This window comes from Cryptotermes secundus, unplaced genomic scaffold, assembly GCF_002891405.2.
Source record: "Cryptotermes secundus unplaced genomic scaffold, Csec_1.0 scaffold59, whole genome shotgun sequence".
In the NCBI taxonomy this organism is placed as follows: Eukaryota; Metazoa; Arthropoda; class Insecta; order Blattodea; family Kalotermitidae; genus Cryptotermes; species Cryptotermes secundus.
The window spans coordinates 1064882-1084151 of record NW_019738348.1 but is presented as its reverse complement, the minus strand read 5'-3'; the positions used below and the strand labels follow the sequence as shown (position 1 = coordinate 1084151).

Sequence of the window (19270 nt, the reverse complement as noted above, 5' to 3'; positions counted from 1 at the left end):
GGTTTCCTTTACGATGCTATCAATATCTCAGACTACATAGCGTCGAATGGAGGATGATTTACGAATAATAATTTCGAAAGAAATTGGAAAAAAAGAGGCTGTGGCCGAATAAAGGCACTACCCTGGCATTTGCCTGGAGAGTTTGAAGAATCTCACGAAAAAACTCAGTTAGAATAGCCGATGTTCCAGCCGAGATTCGAAACAAGAACCTCCCAGCTACAAGTTTAAAGCATTACCGCACATAAACCAGAGGATAATAGTGTGAATGCAGATAAAAATGATGATGATGATTATGATGATGATGATTGACGAAGATGATAACAATGGTCAATTCGTAGTATTGTGCCGTCATGCGAATTACCTTGCCTTACTGTACTTACATGCATATCATATTGGTTGTGGTTATCTCGAAGTCTCAGAACGAGTTCATGTACCTTATGGCGTTACAAGCAATTTATCTTTCCAAGTATCACTCAGCTAATAAAACATGTCCTTAAAATCATCACAGGTTTAGGTTAGCTCAGTCAGTATAGTGGCTATAATATGGGAGGAACGATCAAGGATCGTGGTTTGATTATCAACAAAGACAGTCGTTCTATTCTTTTCCACGGCGTCCACATGCAGTGGGCTACTCAATAGGTACAGGGGCTTCTACCTAGTGGGTCAAGTGGCCGGAGCGTGAACCTGGCGAATCAACTCCATATAGTGTCGATATTAAGAATGCGTGGAGCAGCAATACCTCCACTCCCCATACATCTAGAGTGTCATGCTTCATTAAGCACAAGAACAGCTTTACCTTTAACTTACATCACATAAAATGGTATGTATATTTTAACCCACATGATTTTGGAAACTGTCCTTAACATAACTAAAAGTTGCATATCAAATCTATATCCTGTATATTATTAAAATATTTGCATCAATATTAGCATAATTCAAACGTCCTGATTTCCTCACTTTCAGAGTGAGTAATTATGCTGTATTTTACTTCTTGAAATGATAATATTAAAATGAGCAAATAAATAGAATATTTAATGTGCAGTGACGCCCAAGTCTATAGTAAAAGGAATATGTTAGAAAGTTATACTAGTCATCGTCATCGTTTCTAAACCAATACAGGCACTGGAAAATTCAAGGCCACTTATTTTGTTGTTGGATAAGAGAAACACGTAACCACTATTGGTCGGTTAAACTAATTGTCGCTGTAATTTAAAGATTTATACATATTTAATAATATGTTATGCAAATCCCGGCATTTTCTCTTTAAAAATTCATATAAGCTACATTGAAAGTCTATGGTACAAAAACTAAGCGGAAATTTGTTTCACAGCAACACCGCGTATAATGTTACATGAGTATTAAATGCAAATTACTTTTCCATTTACGGAATGAAATATATAATTCAATATTATTAGCCTTCGTTCTGTTCAGAATGAATAATATTCAAAGGAAACCTTTAGTGGAAGAAATATACTTATCACATGGAAATGTCGTATGGGTACTGTCCTCTGTAAATTTAAGAAATATATTACAAACAACCATGAATATGTTACTATCATTTACCTACTGTAATTAAGAAGTCGAGAACTGGTGAATCTGAATGACGGAAAATCATCCGTTGTCAAACGAACTTCCAAACGTGGTCGAACTGTGAGTTCACGGAAAGTGGACGCTAATTGCCGTAATCATTTTCTTACATTCGCGTAAATACAGGGAAGTCCATAATGAACTAGAAACATATTGAATGGAATTTCATTTTGTGGTGCAAGAACTAGTGAATAGTACTCACTATTACACGACGCACACATGCAAATTTTACCTCGTTTCTGTGGTTAAGTTTCTCCCATGGATTGACCCACGACGATAATTAGAACAATAAACACTGCTAGAAGCACTAAGATACAACAGATGGCCACTGCAACCATGATGACAAGTTGACTGGTTCCCGCCTTCGCTATCTCACGCGGTAGTCATGCGAACAGCTGAGTACGCGTACCAGTGAACGAAGCGCGAGTGTCACTGACAGAGATGCAGGCCCACCAACACCGCCTCTGTATAACATCAACCCCTACCTTCCTACCTACAAGGGGATGAAATATTGATCAGTCCATCCCTCGTCACAAATTGTAGTAAAGTTACTATTCGGTGCTGCCCTCAATCGGTACAACGGTGAATAAACAAGCCATTTGAATGTATATAAGCAGTTAATTTGTTTCGGGGGTTGGGTCCGGGTCCTTCAGATACGACTAACTGACGTGCAGCAGAAACTTCAAAGCCGACCCGAAACATCTCCTTGCCCAGTTTCATCGTCAAGGGGTCCCAGACTCTAAAATGTAATCATTCTAGTAGCCTCACTGGCATAATGAATCACATCAAAGTCCCTCAATGCATAGTTGAATTCTTATTACGAATACAAAATAACACACTCTCCCTGCAGTCAAATCGAACGGTCCTTATAGATGGAATTTAAATGTCTGTCATGGCTTACTGCAGACATCCACTCTGAGGCTAATGAAGATTCTTAATAGCTTTATAATGAAAACCCTCTCAAAATTATGAGTATGAAAACGTAGTAGCTTATAGTTTCCTGTTTCAATAACTGAAATCGAATGCGGAATCTGAACATCATAGGACCTGGAGGCGATGAGGTCTGTAACTAATTCAAAAATATTGACGAGTCTGCCACAATCAGTTTTTCTTTTCCTTTGGCTCTACAGCCCCAATTTGGGCCTTGATCTATCTCCATGAAACTCTCCGTTTCACTTCGATTTACTAGATCTTAGATATTCGGCAGGACTCCTTGGGCGGGTGATCAGCTCGTCACAAGGCCTCTACCTTCACATAAACACAGAAAACGCAAACACACAACCACTGAACATCTATGCCCTGAGTGGGATTCGAACTCATGATCCCGGCTTCTGAGAGGGCGAAGAAAGTGCATGCTTAGATGGCTCGGCTGCCGTGACTGGCGCCTCAAACAGTTACATACATAAAAACATTAACAGGTATAAAGATAATGTGTCCGTAAATGTCGATTTTGAATCATCTCTCGTGCTCCGTACGTATGAGGTTACTAGAAAGTTAATACCAGTTTATGCTGAAGCACGGTTCTCGGCTGATCCGATCATGCACAGCTATTTGTTATACGTAATCGGGTCACTGGCTTGGAGCTGAGCGAGCTGAGCTCCTCCCAGACCACAGGCATTTTCACAGATAATCTCTTCGTCAAATCCAAGATTATGTTACGTGATGAACAAGTAAACCATTATAATTATTATGACTGTGCCGAGTACTCTGTGATTTTAAAGATTTACGACAATGGCTAAACAAAATCATGGAAAAATGTTCTTCAGGCGCTTCCCATTGTCTTGATAAAAACATATTCGACGTACTTGAGGCTGGTTCTCTGCCTATATTTTCTCGAGACAGACGGCAGTGTCCGAGAGAAATGATAATGTTGTAACTTCTATAAAAATAGAGACCTGGAAAATATTCAAGCTAGGTTATAAAAGACCAAATAAAGATGGTACCAGGGGAATACAAAAGAAAGGAAACGATATTTAAATTAAAGAAGTACAACGAATTCCGAAAGTTGATTTAGAGAAATGAAACACGAATAAACATGAGATGAGAAATGAATACAATTCAGTTATAATTAATGAATAATGAATAAAATTTAGTTAATTTTCAGTGAATGCATCCTGTTGTGTACCCCATATATTTCTTACTGAAAACCGTCACAACACAACAATTAATAATATATGTAAGTAGTTCTAGGAGATACTTTTTCTACATGTTTCGGCCTTCAAGAGGCCATCCATCATCAGGTAAAAACAATTTATTACTGAATTGCATGTCAAATGCAAAATACAGAACTAAACTTCCAAATGTATACATTCGTATAAAATGATATGAGTGAATATAAAATGTAAATTACAATAAATATTGAAGTCTTAAAATAATCATTTACATATTCAAAAGTACAGTTAAAAGTTGTATATGTGATGGTATTTGGAAGTTGGCAGTTGTAATCGTAATACATATATTTTTTTTAATACTAGTGGGGTGGGACTAAGTCCCTTGTACTGCGGCCACTTCTGGCCTATTGTACCAGCCCCAGATGATAGGTGAGGGTGATTGTGGAGCAATTTGTGGAATGAAGATTGGCAGGGGAAACCGAAGTACTCGGAGAAAACCTACTCCAGGGCCACTTTGTCCACCACAAATCCCACTTGACCAGACCCGGGATCGAACCCGGGCCGCCACGACTAACCGCTTGAGCTATTAACCGTAATAAATGTAATGTTTATACAGACATATTATATATACAATGGCTGATGTGTAATCCATCTTTCCATCAGATCGGACATTTACACAACGGAGTCGCCCGTCAAATAATATTAAATATTATATAATAACATACAACATAACAACGGGCCTCCGAAGTTTATTTTAGTTTAGTACTGTATTTTATATCTGACATGCAATTCAATAACAAAAAGTTTAATGTATTTGCCTGATGATGGCCTCTTGAAAGCCGAAACATGTAGCAAAAGTATCTCCTAGAGCTACTTACACATATTACTGATTGTTGTGTTGTGACGGTTTTCAGTAAGAAATAAAATTAAGTTAAGGCCGCTTATATGTCACAATTAAAAAAGAAAAGTAAAGAAGCTCAGTATGAGAGGAACTGTAAATGAATGTGTTGAATACATGTATAAATGACTGCAAAAAAATTAGAAACCTCATTTGTTACGAATGATTGACTACGGAAAACCAAAGAAAACAGTACTCAAACAGGGAGGATGCAGTGATAAGGGAGGTCTCGACGAAGATTGATTGAGTAATTCTAACTAACTAACCACATGGAGCTGAGCCCATCTTCAGAATCCGCCAGTTGTGCAGCTATTCAAGACTTTCCCAGGATTTTATGGAAGACGAAGGTTCATTACCGTGTTTTGGTATAATATTCTCATTGAATAGATCCCAGAATGTACGGTCTGGATGTCGACCACAGAGAAGTGAAGTGTGTTCATGACCCATTAACACTTTAAGAATTATGACAGGCTTCTAAGGAATATACATTTGCTCCATTAGACGAAGCCATTAATACTCGTACGTTATTTCCCGAAGCCAATAAACGTCTGTATTAATTGCTGTTCTTGGTGACTCTATTCTGTCATATCCAAGGGTTGAACACAACCTTCTTCTTCTGCTCTTCACTGGCACGTTCAAGTTTGATGGAAACTGAATGATTCTCTAGGTCTCCAGGGAAAAGACATGTTACCGATTACTTTCGGCCACTTCATAACAGTGTCTGTTAAACCTGTGAAAATTGTTAAAATATTCGGTACAATATAAATTATAAAATCCATGTGTTGTATTATGAAAACGTCAGAAGGGTGAGTAAGAACAGATTAATTAGTTTCATGAAGAGGATCTTAGTGGTAATGTTCTTGGTTATGAATTACAGTCTCTGAGAAATGCTTAACTCACGTGAAGCTACTTTTGAAATTCTGAAAATAAGAAAACAATTCGAATCGAGAAATGCAAAGACCGTGAAATGGAGATCTAAAGAAAACAACGGTAGAGAACAATTGGCATATAATGACGACCTTCAAAAGAAACTAAGAACTAACGACCGAGTACAACATATAACATAAACTGCAAGAAAATGCTGCAAGAACTTCATAAAGCCAATTTGGGTGTTCTCATTAATTAAATCTGACGGTGACTTACAATAAAAACTGATGAAAGTCTGTTAAGTTTAAGACTGTATAATGCCGTCTTCTGGGATGTGGGACCGTGTAGATCTTGTGTGAACCGACGTTTAGGAGAAACATATCGCCTCCATCTTCAGGATAGAAAACTCCACGGACGAGAAACTAGCGTGAGCAAACCTCTAGCTAGCAACACGTTCCTCCGAAACGTCGGGTCACACAAGATCTGCACGGCGACACATCACAGAAGCGGAATTCTTCCAAGTCACCGCTGTGAAAACCTCAAATCCTACAAGTTAAACACTCTTAATAAATGAGAGCACGTTGAGGCACAAGCAAATTAAATGTAATTTACATGACTAGTCCAGTTCTGTTTGCGTAACATTTTGAAAGGAAGATTTCACCAGTTGATAGCTGGTGGGAAGTGTTAAATTCTAACATGTTGCCGTCTGGAGTGGCTTTATATGCCGGCGTTTCCTCCAACATCAACGAAACCTTCACATCATCGTAACTTAACACGTCAATCTCATCCGTTAAGCAGGCGCCGGACTGGGAGTTGGAGGGGCGAGTAGTAAGGCCTCGACATGAAGAAGCATGTTACGACACCCACAACGGGCCTGGAGTTTCTACGGTTTTTTTGCACGAGCCAAGCAGTGGAAAAGACATGATATTTTGGAAGTTGGGAGAGAGTGTACATGGATGTACCCGTTACGTACGGGTGTAGTTACGTAATATACTACCACAGTCAATAAGTTCGATGAATGGCCGCAAAGCGTCGTTGCAGTGCACTACAGAGTATATGTTGAGGCACGATATGATACCCTGTCGGTTCATCTCTCGTCACAGCAAGAGGCAGTTGTGTGCAAATAGTGTAAGTAGAACTAAGACCTCTATTGTGAACTGCAGTTAACTGTAAGTGGCGAAATCGAAAATGTGCCAGTTTGAACAATGAGCAAATATCAAGTTCTGCCAAAAACTAGGCAAATCCCCTAGCGAAACATGTGGCGTAGGAAGAATTGGCTGTTGCTACTCGACAACGTCCCTGCACATCGCTCTGTTCTTGTCCAAGAGGAACTAACAAGGCAACAGGTCACCGTCTTGCCACACCCTCCGTACTCACCTGATCTCGCACCATGCGATTTCTTTCTCTTTCGCCGCTTGAAAGCAAAGCTACGTGGTCGTAGATTTCAGTCGTCCGAGGAGGTCACCGCCACAAGAGACGCCGTACGGGATTTCCTGCCAGTATATTTCAGCAATGTTTTCGCCAGCTATATCAACGTTGGCAGATTTGCATAGCGGCAAACGGCAACTATTTTGAGGGCCGATGTGGATCTGTGCAAGTGTATGTGAATACCTTGTAATATGATGCGATAAAACCACATTCCATGAACTTAATGCCTCTATCACGTATATATAAGAGGAGTTGCCAAGAAAGCGATCAGGGACCGGACTAACCGAAATCACACACACACAAAAAAGAAAGAAACACTGGTATTCCATAACTGGACTCATACAGGCAAAAGGATTTATAACAGGACCCTCTGCCAAAAGAACGGGGACCTGTTAAAATTAAACAGAGATCAACTCAGATGGGTGGTAGGATTACTTACTGGACATTGCCACCTAAAAGGACACATTTCCAAACTGGGACTAACAGAGGACACAACTTGTGTCAGAGTCAGAGTCAGAGTCAGTTACTTTACGACTGGCGGTTTACCGCCAATCAGTTCGCCTTGGCGTCAGACCCCTTGAGGCCCACGACCAGAGTTTTTTTTTTTTTTTCCAACTGAACTCCTGCGGTAATAGTCCTTATGTAACATCCTCTCTGACGAGAGGGGTGCTTACTTCTGAGAAGTGCTTACAAGAAGATGAATCAGCCACACACATCTTATGTGATTTTGAGGCTATAGCTTATTTAGCACGTCGCCACCTGGGTCAGTTCTTCATGGAACCAAGCGACTTTTATGACGCCCCCGTAAACAAAGTCCTACATTTCATTCGAAGTGTAGGATTAAAGAAGGGTTAATCCAAAGTTGAAGCACAATAGACCATTGAAGGTCGCAGTGCTAGGGCCAGTTTTATGGCTCACCCTTCATACCCATATGTAATGTATAAGTACACACAGTAAAACCTGCTTATAATAAAATTATATACATGAATTTGTTCACGTTTCATACAGGTTTCTGCTCAATGCAGTCAACCATCTCTAAATAAAGAATACTGGAAAGTAACAACATACGACTTTTATTTATGTACTTACAGCCTTTATCACAAGCCAGAAATTCGATCTTCATGCGAACATTACAATGCTACTTGCTAGTACATACTGTCAGTCTTTGCTTTCTCCCGTCCTTCTTAACTTGTTACTTCCCCCAATAGTGAATTTCTTTGTTCGAATACTGGTTTTAATTCTCTTCGGTGTATTCCATGAACACAGGATGGAACAGAATTATATTAATATGGAAGCAAACTGCTCTCTTAAAAAAAGCGTTTCTATTTCCGTTTTATCTTTAAATCATGTGGGAATTTCTTGATTAGCCAAGTGACTATTACCTTTTGTGGAGTTTCTCTACCACACGGAGTCCACTGGGTTTCCTTTGAGTGTAGATATTTTACAGTCCCGTGCATATTATATTCTCGGAACCAAAACATGGATCCTACGAAGACAAATTTCACGTTAATTATATGTTCCTTTTCGATATTTTATTGTGTATATAAACCACCTTGGTATATGCATATGAAATTACAATGTTATCAGGATCATTGATTCATATTAAATACTTGTCCAAAAATTAAGGTGTCAGACGGAGAAAAAAAGTGTCGTTTTCTGAAAAATAAGGAAGAACTTTTGGTCTCTGTCCTAATAGCAGAAAGGTAGGTGGCAAATATTTCAACAGAATGTAGTTTGGTTGAATATCAAACTCAAGTAAAGATTAATGAAACCCATGATGCAGGATTCTTCTTGAGAAGAAAAGAGTCGTTCCTCTAGACAAGACATTCCCGACCTGGCATATAATCTCAGGTTTAATTACAGTGTACAAGAGAGCCACAACTGTTCCCGATCCCCGATCCCAATCCTGATCCTGATTAATCAAGCCACTTCTCCTGACACTATTTCTTTAAGATCAGTTGTAATATTATTCTGTTATTCTTCAGTAACGACGAGTTTTCCTACGTTTTCCCTTCTATTTACAAATACAAATAGCCCAGGGCAGGTCACTGTAGCCGAGAGGTCTAAGGCCTGTACCGTCTTCGCTCGCTTGGAAGCAGGGATCGTGGGTTCGAATCTCACACAAGGCATGGATGTTTTGTGTGTGTGTTTATTCTGTCTTTGTGTTGCCTTGGGTTTAGGTAGAGGCATTGCGACGAGCTCACCACTCGTCCAAGGAGTCTTACCATCTTCAAAATAATCATGAAACTGTAAATCAGAGGCCAGGGTCTAAGGGGGCTGTAGAGCCAGTGAAAAAATAACCTAGGATTAAAGATTGTGATAAGTGTTCTTTCTGAAGCAACTGTCTTGCCTCTGGAATCTAACTACCACAAACTCATCCCGTTGGTACTCATAAACTTTAAAAATATTCAATTACATCCAAAGCATACGTAACGCGGAAGTTTTCTTCTTGTCTAGAAATGGATTTCCTGAGCTGCTTCGGAGCCCTTTGAAATTTTAACTCCAAGTGAGCACTTGGCTGTGTGGCCGCTTGGGAACACCTATTCCCGATGACAGTTCGGTGGACGTGGTGTCCCTAAAAGGGCCGTTTAATATCTTATGCTTGTCCACTGTTCCTATTGGCCCAAATCGGTTACCAGGCCCCACCTTTATCTCGTAGGTATACTGGACAAAAACAAAGCTTATATATACACTTCCAGGATTTGAAGCTAACCACTCACCTCCAAATAGGGCCGAGGTCAAGAATACTTGCACTCTCGCATAAGCCTTCATGGTGTAGTGCTCAATTAGTTAGGCACAGAGATAAAAAGTAATATTATCGTGTGATAAGAAATGATTGACGAGGTGTGGATTGTTAATAGGATTTTTTCGACTCTTAGACACGTCGTGACTACACTTTACAAATCACTACCACACACAGACTAGTGCTCTTAGTCACGGTCTTCACTGCGCTGCTTGGTAGCGGCTTCCAACAATGGACGTTCATCTTCCGGGTTCACGTCTTTGCAGGCAAGAGGCCATCTCACACCAACCGCTTACTCTTCTAACTCTAGTCTCATAACTCTCTCGTAATATCAGCCGATCCCCGTCGTACAACCTCGGCACGACCTCAAAGAAAATACCGCTTCCAACAGTTGCTCTATTGTTGCATGTTACCCAGCAATTACCTAGCAACGGCTGTTTCTCGGACTCCACAGTTTTTGCTTTGGGTAAATATTTCCCAATATATACGCTTCAAACCTGAAGATGGAGGCAATATGCTTTTCCTAAACGTCAACAATACCCATATCCATAGAATGCAAAAACTCAAGTGCAGAATCAATGCCTAGGTTATTATCTACGTTTTCCAAAACTGCGAAGCTGTTTCAAGTTTTGAATTAAAATTGTCCTTTACCATTCTCAAGATTGAATCTGTCCATATCAAATTTTGTTTCCGCTTGTTTACTTCCTGCCAGTCTCTCCCTAACTTGTAAAACCATAAAATGGTAATCAGTATCACAGCCCGCGTTCCTGAAAGAACAGGTATCAAGTATACTTGAATGCTGACTCGTATCCATCACGACATGATCTGTTTCAACATACACATGTATGTCTTTCCATCAGCGAGCTCCAAGTGCATTTATGAATGCTGCGATGTGGAAACAACGTACTCTCGAAAATTAGAATTTAGGCACGGAAAAGTTTACTACACTAACTATATTATCATTATACTTCCTCGTAAACTCTCGTTCCAAATCGCCTGAAAACGTCCTCGCTGTCTAATTTGGTGATTGGACTATTCTAAAAAAATTGTCATGTGGCACTTGACCAGTGCATTAAATACAAGTTCTAGTTCCTCACAGAGTTGATATTTGTAACGTCACTTATAAACTCAATTGTTTCATGCTCGTTAAGAACAGCAATATCACACGAACGACTACTCTGTATTTCTAAAACATCGTATCACTAATAAAATCTATCTTCTTAACTGATAATATGAATCCTTTATGCATGAGAAATCACATAACTAATTGTAATATCCAGTTCCAAAGAAAACGTATATAATAGCTGTTGGTTCAGTAGAGTCTATGTCCAATCTGACTTGCACTCACACTAAATTAAACTTCTACTTTGTTGATCCTTTTACAGTTATTTTAAATACACTTTCCTGTTTGGATTTTCCGTACTCCACATTCCAGTTTCTGACGCACATTTTCTGATTCTCAGGTCGTTTCCAAGTATACGTCCAAGTCTGTGATCCTGCGTAACATTTCGTAACATGCTGGCTTTTTATGTCGAAGAATTATTAGCCACCGCTCATACTCCAAGCAGGAGACCCGCCCCTTCCGGGTGTCTAAGATTACTTATTCCTTACATATTACGTACATATAAATGGAACTGTGGTATCACTTTTATTTCTGAAAAAAATTAAGACCAAAACTTTGAAGAAGTTTGTACCCTTATTTTTCCTAGTTACTTCGTGTTAATTTTTTCAGAAATAAAAAGGCATTCATTACGGGATAAGAAGCCTCGTATAACGTGAAGGATCTAAACGTAAATGGCCAAATACGATTATGGGATGTGCAAAGAAAGGTTCTTTAACACTTCGCTTTCTAAATAAAATGACAAAATACTACAACTGAAGCCTTGCGTAACATGATATTTCGTACAACTTACCAGTAGTAACTTGAAGTAAGATGGCGAGCAAGTACAGTATCGGCAGAACCAGACTTCTCCCTGAGTTGTGCCAGTACGCTGAGGCCATACTGTGTCCTGCAAGAACAAACAGGCCTAAAATGTTAGTAATACATTTAAATTATAATATCAAAATTAATGGAAAACTCTAAATTTAAGATGAATGCTCAGCAAGTAATAGGACTCCGTCAAAAGCAAAATTTTCCTGCAAGTTGTAATCTGCATAATACAAGTACGATATGGTATTCTCATCAAGTTTCTCACCAGGTGCAGGTAGTAAGTACTGTTTGACACATAACTGGGGAAAACAAATACGTATTACAGCTGTAATTACAGCTACTGCTTTCTGCATTCACAAGCCATTCACCTGCTCTGAAGATGGAGGCGATACGTTCCTCCGAAACGTCGGCCAAAACGAAGAATACACGGTGCCAAAACCCAGAAGACGACTTTCTTCATAGTCATCGCCGTGAAAACCTCAAAACTTACAAATACATATTTAGTTTAACAATTTATCTTTACACAGAGTTTCTATTGGCGAAAGGTCGCGGAAATTCCAAATGTGGAATGGCCGTGATTATGAGCATGTAAAAACTTGTAATGAAACGTTCTAGCCTATTTAAAATTACCACATACTCATTCATCTTGAGAGCCTGACGAAACTCGCTATAATCATAATCAGGATAGATGTCAATCCGGACGGAATTCGAATCAGATTTCTCCCAAATACAGGTTATCTCGTTATCGTTGTACCGACCTCACCGACAGACTAAAGTATCTAGACATGCTCACCATGTTTTTACTCTCCGGTTCACTTAACACTGCCGATACCCATACAACTGTACCAGCAGAAGTCAAACGCCAACTGTGGTTTGGACCCCCATTGTTTTCAGCATTCGAGACATGTTACAAAGTAACAACACCTCTGGTGATTCTTGGCTACTTCTGATCCCAGGAGCTGTGAGAATTGCGCCTTGGTTCACACGGTCTGTCTAGCATCACGCTGACTTGCATTTGAAACATAGGCTGATGTCCCGATGTTACTGCAGAAACCGACATTGTGGAGAACCTCTATCAACCAGCGTCATTATTTTCATTCATATGTAATATGATATGTAAGGGATCAATAATATTCCATGTATGGAGAAATAAATTCGCTTTGCGGGATACAACGTTCTCTCAGGATAGATTTAGTAGTCATTTCTTCACTCTTCTTTTTTTTTCTCATTTTTAACATTCATATTGTAACGTGTCGGGATCCAGAAGAGTCACTTCCATGGAAACGCTAGAAGAGACCGTTGCATAAGAAGTAACAATAGCGATACTGTAATCCCAACAGTGAGCCGTTGTATAGAGAACATCGAATCTCCACGGTTACGACGAATACGCGAAGCGTTCCCACAGAGACAACGCAATAAAAATGGGTCGTTGCGTAGGAATCGCGGAACCAACAAAGCAACGTTTCCACTGCTATAACAGAGGATTCATTTGCCTAGCAGCGGCCGAGGTTATAAAAGCCCAGCTTCGACGAGAAGCAGTTAGTCTTTGTCCAGCCACCTAAGAAGCCAGTCTTTGTCCAACCGTCTAAGAAGCCAGTCTTGGAATATCCGCCGCAGAAGAGAGTCTGCTATAAACCGCCAGAGAAGGCAGTCCAGTATCGCCGAGCTATTGTAAGCAGTATTTGTAACACTGCAAGTGGTAATGATTATAAAGTGTGTGTAAGGCGAGCGAGTGGAATAAATACGCTATATCAAATACAACGGCGTGAACTTATTTGTAGCGTGAAACACAAAACACGCTACAATATTATTAACTTAAAATAAGTATTTTCTAATAGTTTGAAATATTATTCGCATTAATTTTAACAATTTGATGTACGTATGTGGCTATACATGAGCTGTCTTTCACATTATCATTACAGTTCAAGTCTCTGTCATTAAATGTAATTAGACCTTATTGTAATCAAATTACTCTTTCTATTAGGCAGCCTTTGCATAACAGCTATATCGTCTACCGCATCCTCTCAAAAATAACGCCCTTGTTCGTGTGCATTACTGATTGCACTCCATAACGGTATCCATATAGGTACAGTTCTATTAAGATAAATGTGGTTTATTCAAAATGCATGTATAATTAAAATAGGTTATACCAGATATCTAAATCTGTGATAAAATGATAACTTCCGAAGTCCTCGCCAATAATGGAACCTATGTTTTAAAATTTGTATCCCCTCACGTCACAAACTAATAAACCACGGATTCTCTGTAAAAAGAGAGTGAATGCATGAAGTGAAAGGTTACTACTCCCTGCGTTTAATTACTTCAGATATGTATCATAAGTGTGAAGACATTATTTAGCAGAGAAGATGTTCTACTGTCTGGATAATAGCAAGCAAAATATCATATAATTAATTCTAATGTTTCCTAGTCTTCCCCAGTTCCCAAAAATTCTCTGGAGACTTCTTAATATAGGCCACGGTTACTTTCATGATTTCCTCTGGTCATAATTCACAAAATAATTCTCTCAATTGTTCCCATATAACTATAACGTTAAAAGAGCATTGCTAAATAATCTAGGCATCTGCAAGGGTGACTGAAGTCTATGCTTTCATTCATCGAAGTCAATCGCAACATTTTCACCTGATTATTATATTTCATGCATTCTTTATGAAACTAAACACAACATTTTAACCTCCTTGTGATTGACAGTTGACGAAGTCGTTGTTCGAAGTAAACTTTATAGATTGGCCGTGGATAATGTAATATTTATTTGTAAGAAAAATTATAAATATAAGCGATATGGACTCGAGAAGAAAGCTGCACATTATTTGGCACAAAAAGATACAGGTCTGATACTAACCAGATATGAAATATGCGCAGACTGGCTCAAATCTTCGTACATTTACCCGGTAAGCAATGTGACTACACACAGTACACAGCAGTGTTTAGTTAGTAAAATAGGCATGTGCGAGGAGCGTTAGAAACAAAGGGCTTATTCGCTGATCAGCAGTAACAGAGAAAAGAGACTTCGAGATTATGGTACGATGTACTGTTGTATTCTGAATTGTATTTAGTGTAATAAATGCAGTTTGGGGTTAAGTTTTATGCCATTTTCCCTTACTAATTATAAGGCCCAGCTGTTGAGTTTTCCTGGAACATCTACTGCGTAGCGTTGCTTCATTCCTAACGATGAAAACCAAATATCGGCCATAGTTATTTGCTCTACAGCAATAAGAAAAAATGCAAGAGACAGATCCCTAGGGACCGGACTTCGAAAATATGATGCTTATTCATAAAACAGGCAAAATATGCATTTATATGCACCATCAAACCATGTCCAAAATTTAAGAAATCATGTAATTCATACATATATCCAAACGAGCATATTTTCTGGTTGCAAGAAAGAAATATGCATTTGCATTAAAATCCGGTCCCTACAGATCACCTACCTCAGAGACCACTGCTAACTGTTCATCAGACGAGACAACGGCGGTCGTTAAAATTTGATGCTGCGGTGTCTGCAAGCAGTTATAATATTGGCTATGATTTATGACGTTATCGACATCCAATGGGTACGGTCCGCTTCAAACAACGATTAAATCGTCTGCCAATCACGTGTAGGCTAAAAGAATTTGTTTAGGATTAAAAATAATTTTAATTTGTAATATGCTTTAGTCAGGTAAGAACGGTATGATTGAATTCGGGTGAGTGGTAGAATAGAATTCATAGATCGTTATATGTGTATATCAGTGAAAATATGAATATTGTCACATGAGGGAGTGACTCTAAGCGGGTTTTGGATCGGAGACATTTATTGGCCAGTTTAACTCACGACTCGTAACTACACTTAATCATAGCGCCATCATTAATTTCCACACTTTTCAAAATCACTACAGCACACTTAAGCCTCCTCAGTATTCTGTGTCTACCAGGCGTCTGCTAACGGCTTCTAATGGTGCGGATTCTCCAACTACACCGACTAAGTCTTCTCTTCACAGACTCTCCTACAACTCTCTCTGAATTCTTGCTCCAATTGTCCTCCTTATAACACCTCGGCATGGACCGCGCAGAAAACACCGTTCATTGCTGTACTCCAGTCGTTTCCGGGGTGATCACGTTTGTCTGCGAAATTTCTACTAAGTGATGACAGCCTAAACTTGCTTATTAAGAATCTGTTGCCTAGAAGTGGATTTTGTTTTGTTGTTTGTTTCGAGGTCGTTACCCAGTAGCGGGCTTACGCGCTACAATGTAAACATTACCAGAGTCTAATTTCTTATTTCAAACTGAGGAGAAACAGATGGAGACGGTAGCACGGGGACAGTAAAATCACCACAAATTTATTTCATGCTTTAAAGAAAGTGGGTTCTTGCAATTAGTCTTGAATTTTCAATGATGAATCATCTTTGCATTAATGTCCTAAGCACCCTTGAGTAACTACTGAGGAGGTCGTTATATTTATTCAGATTTACAGCAACTGTAACTTTGCACGTGTGTTTCGGAGGGCGTCGTTCAATTGCTGATACTACCGATAAAACTGCTTTCGATGCGAATAGGAATTATGTAACTCTATTTTATAAATTGGGCCGCGCCATAGCTCAAGCGGTTAGGAGCTGCCTTCCCACCGCGGCGGCCCGGGTTCGATCCCTGGTCTGGTCAATTGGAATTTGTGGTGGACAAAGTGGCGTTGGGCAGGTTTTCTCCGAGTACTTCGGTTTCCCCTGCCAATCTTCAATCCACCAATTGCTCCACAATCACCCTCACCTATCATCTGGGGCTGGTACAATAGGCCAGAAGTGGCCGCAGTAAAGGGACTTAGTCCCACCCCACTGGCAATAAAAAATTATAAATTTCTGAGATACGAATGAAAACTCTAAGATTATGGCAACGGAATTTTTTCTCTAAGAATATGCATGCTGGATAATGACACAACGACAGGACGGTATACAGGAAGCCGTGGAAATGCGCTTTCTGAGAGCTATGTCAGGATACCGACTGAACGAACACATGCGCAATGAGGAGTTAAGAGGGGAACTACAATTCTTTGGCATAAATTCATAATATCATCAGATATTATCATCTGATATCATCAGATAAAGTGGCTCAAATATTTAAGAAAAATGGAGCAAAATATATTTCTTAATTTTCCATCAGAGTACAAACCCAGAGGCAGCACACACAACAGACGTCCGTGTGCAAGATGGAGAAAAGTGTTTCTGAAATAGTTATGCGAGTAATTTTGAAGTTTGAAATCATAAGAAACCTTCAGAATAACCTAAATCATACTGCTGGTGATGATGATGATGATGACAAATAAAACAGTAACTCATGAGTACCTGTGTTAAACTGCTTCTACAGATGGTACAAATATTCATACCGTTTTTAGCCACACCCTTCAACCTCTCTATCTGGAAACTACATTGACAGAGAAGGCGCCTATATTTGAAAAGAAAGTCTAGTGCTACAAGTAAACGTATCATAGACATGGTGAAATTTGGTGTTAGATTATTATTATCTTACCTCGAAATGGTGCAAATCGTGGAATTCTGATGAAAGTTTATAGAACACTTATAAAACTGATAAATTCAAAACAATTTACTTCTACTAGGTTTCCCTTTCGTCCTAGGATCCTATAACCTTCCTTGTTCGTTTGAGAACGACGTGTGAGTTACGTATTACCTCGCAGAGCGGAACTCCCCTCTATCGCTACTCTGCTAATATCAACATCATACATGTTACACTTGCAATTCTATTATTTCGTTGTACAAAGAACAGGCATGGGACATTGTACGCTGGGCACAATGTAGCTTCATCAAGCATTATCTGAAATTCTGACTATGAGTAGGCAATGGATTGCATTCGGGAAATTACCATTATGCAATTCTATGCAAATGCCTGGGGCAAAAGATAGCTTAGCGGACATTTCACCAACTAGGTCTCGGATCAAACCCCGATTCAGTCACGAATATCGCATTCAAGACAAGAATCTCAGATGGAGTCAGATCGAAGGAAGAGATATTCATCGTGCATTATTTTGCATACCGTATTGTTTCTTCTTTTACTTCATTTCCTGTCTCTTCTTCTGCTTTCATGAATTAGGCTCTATTATCTCTTCCTCTTTTAAGAATAGTCAAATGCGTCCTAAACAACCTTAAATAAATAAATAAATTTGATATGCTTATCAGCTTCTAAAGACGTCCCAGTTTCGGGTTGTTAATCGCATTCAATACTCACAGGATGGAGCACACAGAGGTTAATAAGGCGATAATTTAAATAGACATGTTAATCTATTTTGAAGTGACACCATTCAAAGACACACCAGTGACACTGCGCATTTAACCATATGAATAAACAAAATATTAATTCCCCAACTACAAGATCTAGACTAGTAATAGACTGAGGTCGCATTTTATGCGAATTTGAAATATGGCAATATAAAAAAAATATTAATAAAGTTCCACTTTATTCGCAAAGTTTTAAAAAATACAAATATCACGAAAATGGGCAAGAATCACGTATGTGTTTCAAAATTTGTCTTCAATTATGCGAGTTTTGAATTAGGCAAAGTAATATGGGACACATCCCCGGTATAAAATGTGACTGTACCGTACGTCTCAAATGATCAAAGAAACAAATTTCGTCCCTTAAAAGCACCAATACTCGCTTTATTTTGCCGTATAATCTATTCATATTACTCCGTATACTGGGGTAATAAAAGCATTTTCAGAATACATAAGGCGTGGCTGAATTATCTTATCATATTCATGGACTAACCTACTCAGTCCTTTCAGCTTCAAGTATAATATATATTAAATTGTGGTGGTTGTTCGGTTAACGATACTAACTTGTTTTACGAAAACCATTGTGAACTTAAGTTATGATTAAGAGAATAATGGAAAAATATTTTTAGGTCTAATTCGTTTCAAGAATATTGAAGTTGCATTTCAACCTAAATATGACAGTTCACAGTAGTTAACCACACAATTTTAAGAAATAAACATTACAGAAGCACAATGAAGTATTAATATTGAGAGAAATACTGGTGAACAATGAATAAGTGGAGCATTAAAATATGTACAGATACAACGTCAACGTCGCGTAAAATAAGGACTAAGGGATCATTAGGGATGTTGGCTTCAGATTTTGTTGGCTCCAATACTGATCTCTTATCTGAAGAAACTGATAAAACAACACCGAAAAGCAAGCAGGCTGTGGTCCAGAAGCTCATTAAATGACTTTGCTGACTGGCTGAAGAATGCCGGTCCATGTAAGAGCACTCCAGTTGGCCGAAATTAACGGCTGAGTGATAAAGTAAGGGTAAAGGTAAAACTATCCTGTAACAGGACATGAAGACCCACTGGGTTGTGAGACGTTGAGGGTCCCACATTATCTAGACCAGCGTTGGCCAACCTAATACATCTCGAGGGCCAAATTTAGATTATAGAACACCATCAGGGGCCAGATAAAGTGTTTCTTTCAGAAGTGTGGTCGGGGAGTACTGCCCCCCAAACTGAATCAGTCACAACCCGTGTAAAAACAAGTGCATTTAAATCTATGTATTTAAATTTTACGTTGAACCAATAATATTAAGCCGATATTGAAAATTTCACCAATCGATTTTATCACTTTTAATCACTTCTACCCCCAGAGAATTTTTTCTCAAAGAAACACTGGCCAGATCATGCCTTATATTTAGTTTTATATATTCC

General features: G+C 39.0%; 1 protein-coding gene across 7 annotated transcripts in view; it reads right to left on the bottom strand.

The window, feature by feature from the left end:
• The window catches only part of LOC111870707 (bone morphogenetic protein 1), a 258814-nt gene that overhangs the window by 141066 nt on the left and 98478 nt on the right, over positions 1-19270 (bottom strand). For all 7 annotated transcript variants that reach the window (XR_002843906.2, XR_004513699.1, XM_023863187.2 and 4 more), the window contains exon 3: positions 11548-11643. Coding sequence is in view for 5 of the 7 variants with exons in the window: in XM_023863187.2 (XP_023718955.1) it covers positions 11548-11635 (88 nt within the window). In the remaining 2 variants the exon portion in view is untranslated. The remainder of the gene's footprint in view (positions 1-11547; positions 11644-19270) is intronic.